Source organism: Megascapheus bottae, chromosome 34 (assembly GCF_031878675.1).
Source record: "Megascapheus bottae isolate mThoBot1 chromosome 34, mThoBot2.hap1, whole genome shotgun sequence".
Taxonomy (NCBI): Eukaryota; Metazoa; Chordata; class Mammalia; order Rodentia; family Geomyidae; genus Megascapheus; species Megascapheus bottae.
In genome coordinates, this window is record NC_143542.1 from 3,042,583 (window position 1) to 3,048,153 (window position 5,571).

Sequence of the window (5,571 nt, forward strand, 5' to 3'; positions counted from 1 at the left end):
ATTAATTAAAGGGTACAAGCTGGGCACGGTGGATCATGCCTGTAATCCTAGCTACTTAGAAGACTGAGATCTGAGGCGCAGTTCAAAGCTAGCCCTGGCACCAAAGCCCATGAGACTTATCTCCAGTTAACCACTAGAAAACCGGAAGTGGCGTCGTGGCTCAGGGGGAAGGGCAGTAGTAGCCTTGAGCTGAAGAGCTCAGGGACAGAACCCAGGCCTGGAGCTCAAGCCCCACAACTGACCCCCAAAAAAGGGGAGGGGGAGTTGTTACAATAGAACAGCAAGGGGCTGCTGTGGAGGCAAGCCAGAGGGATAGATGCCTCCTGCTAGAATGTTACACTTGGCTGTGCCATAGGGGAGTTAGTACATGTATCTACCACTAATCGCATGTGTGCATGTGTGGAAAAGGCTGCCCTGTGGTTCCAGTTCCACTGCTCATAAGCCTTCGAGCTCTTTGCACACACACTAACTGTCATGAATACTGTGCATCTCCCCGCAATGCTACCTGATCTCCTCTTACGACCTTTCAGCCAAGTGGAAATGGGCTTTCGGTGTTAGCATGTGAGTTTTGATTGGATGTCAGCGGTCAGCTCACCTGTTGCATTGCATGTTTTCCATGTGCAGTAAGTCGATGTTTGCAGACATGGAGGTGCTTGGTCAGTTTAACTTAGGGTTCATAATAACCAAGCTGGAGGAGGACCTGTTCCTGGTAGACCAGCACGCGGCCGATGAGAAGTACAACTTCGAGATGCTGCAGAGGCACACGGTGCTCCAGGCACAGAGGCTCATCGCGTGAGTGCTCAGCAGACACGGCGCAAGCTGTGGCGTGCGCATGCGTGTATACACATGCGTGTGACTACAAGGCCAGGTCATTAGCTTACTTTGCGGGAGATTCAACTCTGTGGAGAAACAAACTCAGACCCCCACAGAATACAGTGAAGTGTGTCTGTGTGTGGTTCCAGAAAATCACAGGTCCTCCGAGGTCCTCTGGAGGCCTCGGGCTATCATCTCTGCTTGGAACACAAGCCTTCCCCACCTTACTAACCCCAGCTTGTCTCCAGAGCACAGCCCTCGGGTGACCCTAGAGTCCCTTCCCTGACACTAGAACCACTAGAGCCAAGTCTCACTTACTTGTGGCTCTGGTGTCTTCCATCCTGACTCAGTTATGGCCATAACTGATTGTTTGGCTTTTTGTTCAGTGTTTTCTTCCCCACTAATAGTGGAAAGCAGAGACCAAGTGTTTGCCCATTCTCCTGCCTTACAGCAATGTTTGTCTTCCTAAGATCCCCACAAATTAGTAGGAGGGAGAGCAGGATAGCACAATTCTTGTTCTGTATTCACTGTGTACAAATATTGATAGTGACCTGACTCCGCCCCTTAGTTTACTAGCCAGGCATGATTGTGCATGCCAGTAATCCTGGCACTTAGGAGGCCCATGAATGAGAGACCAGCCTAAAGTACTTGGTGAGGTCTGTGTCCAAAAGGGAAAAAAAATGAAATTATCTTTGTTGTGTAAGGAAAAGATTCAAGCTGAGGATGACAGATTAAGGAGAAAAGAGACTTCATAACTTCTATAATTTCTTAAAAAAGTAATTGATAAGAGAAAGTAGAAAGGATTCTGCAGGAGGTTTTGTTAACACTTGGCTGAATAGTGTTTGTGTGCGTATGTGTGTGCGTGCTGATCCTGGAGTCAGAACTCAGAACCTGGGCCATGTCCCTGACCTTTTGTGCTCAAGGTGAGGGCTGTACTACTTGAATCACTCCATTCCTGATTTTTTTTTTTGATGATCCATTGGAGATGAATCTCACAGCTGGGCGCTGATGGCTCATGCCTATAATCCTAACTTCTCAAGAGGCTGAGATCTGAGGATCACTATTTGAAACCAGCCCCAGGGAGAAAAACCTCCATGAGACTCTCATTTCCAGGTAGCCAGTCAAAAACCAGAAGTGGCACTGTGGTTCAAGTAGTAGAGCACTAGCCTTGAGTATAAAGAGGCTCAGGAACAGTGCCCAGGCCCTGAGTTCAAGCCTTACTATTGAACCACCCCCCCCCCAAAAAAAAAAAAAGTCTCAGACTTTCCTGTCCAAGTTGGCTTTGAACTGCTTGGAGCTTAGCCTCCTGAGTAGCTAGGATTACATATTTGAATCAACATCACCCTGCTTGAATAGTGTTCTTCATGTTGCTTCAATGAATTTAAGATTGTATTAGTTTTTTTGGTAGTTATGACAATCTGCCTAAGAAAAAGAACATAAAGAAGAGTAGATTGAATTGGGTTATGGTTTCAGCCAGTATTTAGCTGGCTTCCTTATCATGACCCTGTGGTGAGCCAGGACAGCGGGGCAGAGAGGACACTGAAGCAGAGACAGGAGCCCAGGGACAAGGGACACCCTTTAAAAGCACAGCTCCCCAGACAGCCCTTCCTCAGAGCTAGGAATTCATCCGTGAAGGAACCCACCGGTGACCTAGCACTAATATCTCTCAGTAGTGCCACCAACTGGGGACCAGGCCATCCACCCCTGGGTCTTTTAGGGGCCGCTTCATATCAAGCCATGACAATGGCCAGGTTGTCTCACCTCCATTTTTGTTCTATAAATAAATGCTTGACTCCAATTTTCATTTGAACCTCCTGTGTTTCAGACCTCAGGCTCTCAATTTAACTGCTGTCAATGAAGCTGTCCTGATAGAAAATCTGGAAATATTCCGAAAGAATGGCTTTGACTTTGTCATTGATGAAAACGGTAAGTTACTCATTGAGGAGCTGGCAATGACCTTTGAGGTCAGCTGGATTGATGTCTTTATTTCGTAAGAACACAGATTTCTGTAAGTAGTGCTCCAGGGAAGTATACTTCTCACACAACAAGTTGTGTTCTCAAACTCTTCCCTTGTAGCTCCAGTCACCAAAAGAGCTAAACTGATTTCTTTGCCAACGAGTAAAAATTGGACTTTTGGACCCCAGGATATAGATGAGCTGATCTTCATGCTGAGTGAGAGTCCAGGGGTCATGTGCCGGCCCTCTCGAGTCAGGCAGATGTTTGCCTCCAGAGCCTGTCGCAAGTCTGTAAGTAAAGTGGCCGGCTGCTCTGCCTTTGCCAGGGGTCCAGGGAGAGGCAGGGGATCCCCGGCCTGAAGCCACATCACCCCTGTTGGTGCTCCATGCCAGCCAGCAGATCTGCACTTTCTCTCCTTGTTGCCTCCTACCCACAGAGCCATCGTGGTCTGAAGGAAAGCATGGCTCTGGCACAGAGCTAGCCCCTGAGGCTGCGAGGGTGAGGGTGCCAGTGTGGCTGGGTGGGGAGACATTGGCATGGTAGCCTGGGGAGGGCATATTTGAGGCGAGGACAGGGGCAGGTGCTCAGGCAGGAAGGAGAGGGCTCTCAGGGAGTAGCCTGACTGACCTCTGCAAAGAATCCTTGGTAACCAAGGAGAGAGGCCAGCACACTTTGGAATTATGGGAGCTGCTGAGAGTTGGTGGTTTTGATTCAAGGGTACTGCTGCCATGCATGAGCCACAGAGTCCATGAGCCCACGGAGAGGCAGAGCACTGAGCTTTTGGAGGAAGGCTTGAGCCCTGGTCTTGGCCGGCACCACCACAGAGAACATGGTTATAGTGCCCCAATGCTGGACTAAGCCCCTCCCGTTGTGTGTCGTACTCAGGTGATGATTGGAACGGCCCTTAACAGCAGCGAGATGAAGAAGGTAGTTACCCACATGGGCGAGATGGAGCAGCCCTGGAACTGCCCCCACGGGAGGCCGACCATGAGGCACATCGCCAATCTGGATGTCCTTTCCCAAAACTGACCCTTCTCGTGTCCTCAATTAAGGTCATCACGCAGCTCTTCCTGTTTTGAAAGACAAGCTTTGTTGTTGTCATATTGCTTCAGACTTAACCTGCTACTTAAGAATAATGCGCTAGGTGCATTTTAAAATGCTCCTAGGCTGGGCACGGTGGTACATGCCTGTAGTCCCAGCTTCTCATGAAGCTGAGTCTGGAAGACTGCTTGAGCCCAGGAATTGGAAACCAGCCTTGGCAACACAGTGGAAATCTATCTTGGAAAAAAGATCCCTGTTCAACAATGTGAGCTGTATCTTTTCTGCATCTTAATTTTACATCCAGAAGAGGGCTAGAAATGTGGCTCAAGTGGCAGAATGCCTGTCTACCAAATGTGAAACCCCAAGTTCAAATCCCAGCACCACCAGGGGAAAAAAAAAAAACAACACTTTGGATGTTATCCAGGCCTCTCCTGCCTGGAGGTATTTTAGCTTGCAACTTTCAATTGTCAGTAATAACATTCACATTGGCCTAATTTGGTAATTTTAAAATTAAGACGCCTTTTCAGTTTGTGGTTCTCACGTCTGATATGTCAGGTTTTACAGAAGAAATAATGCATCTGAATATAGTGGCTGCCGCCTGTAATCTCAGCTGTGCAAAGGGCTAAGATCAAGAGACTCAAAAGATTTAAAACCATCCTTGGCAAGAGAAAAGAAGACCCTGTTTGAAAAACAATTACAGCAAGTGAGGCTTGGGGGTGTAATTCAAGTGGTAGAGAACCTCCCTACCAAGTACAAGGCTCTGAGTTCAAACTCTAGTACAAAAATGCTAATGTAAAAACAATCCAAAACCTCTGCCTGGTTGGAAGGCAGTGACTGAATGGGGCTGAGGTCAGGGTTTTGCGTCTCCAGTGCAGCCAAGTTGGCAGGCCCTGTTCAAGGCAAGTATAAAAATTAGACTGTGATTTTCTGTAACTCAGGGCTGAGGTCTGGATCCTTAGAGTATAAACTGAAAGCATTTTTAAATGGACTTCTACCAAAAATGGCAGATGCTCTCCCTGGAGTCCAGGTGGTAGAGATGGCCAGTACAACACAGGGACATGGCCTGGACTGGCTTCCAAGAGGGGCTCCCCCACCCCAAGAGCAGCATGATAACGTTGCTCAGGTTAAGAGCCACCAGGCAATGGGTGACACGGGCAGCGTCTTAGAAACCAGAGCCCCAAGAAAGAACCAAGAACTGTAAGATAATAAACTTGTGTTGCTTTTAGTGCTTTTGTGGTGATTTATTTAAGTTTTTGTGTGTAGGTGTGTGTGTGGTTGTGGGACTTGAACTCAGTGCCGTCCCTGAGCTTTTCTGTGCAAGGCTAGCACTCTACCACTTTGCATCATAGCTCCCCTTCTGGTTTTCTGGTGGTTCACTGGAAATAAGAGTCTCATGCACTTTCTTGTCCAAGCTGACTTTGAACTGCAATCCTCAGATCTCAGCCTCCTGAATAGTGAGATTGTAGGTGTGAGCTATCAGCACTGATGAAGATGATTTTCTTTAACACCACTGCCTGAATCCTTATGTGCAGAAACTCACTGAGGCTACAAGTGGCAGTTGGGTACAGAGACCTCTCTGCCATGGAGACAGAGGCCCAGGCCCCTCTGCCTTTTCTACCTTGTCTCCAAGACCAGCAACGGCAGAGTGGAATGCTTGGCTCCTTTGCCTGGGTGTCATTGCCCCTTTAAGGGCTGGCAGGGCAGGCGAGGGGCAGAGCTTGCATCTGGTTGCCTGGAGACACCTGCTTCCGTTTACCGGAT

At 48.3% G+C, this 5,571-nt stretch overlaps 1 protein-coding gene across 1 annotated transcript in view; it reads left to right on the plus strand.

Annotated features, from left to right (window-relative positions):
* Pms2 (PMS1 homolog 2, mismatch repair system component) overlaps positions 1-5,035 on the plus strand; it is a 22,985-nt gene extending 17,950 nt beyond the window's left edge. The window contains exons 12-15 of the mRNA XM_090324312.1: positions 625-792; positions 2,639-2,739; positions 2,890-3,059; positions 3,655-5,035. Of these exons, the coding sequence (XP_090180438.1) occupies positions 625-792; positions 2,639-2,739; positions 2,890-3,059; positions 3,655-3,798 (583 nt within the window). The 3' untranslated portion in view covers positions 3,799-5,035. The remainder of the gene's footprint in view (positions 1-624; positions 793-2,638; positions 2,740-2,889; positions 3,060-3,654) is intronic.
* Positions 5,036-5,571: the final 536 nt, after the last annotated feature.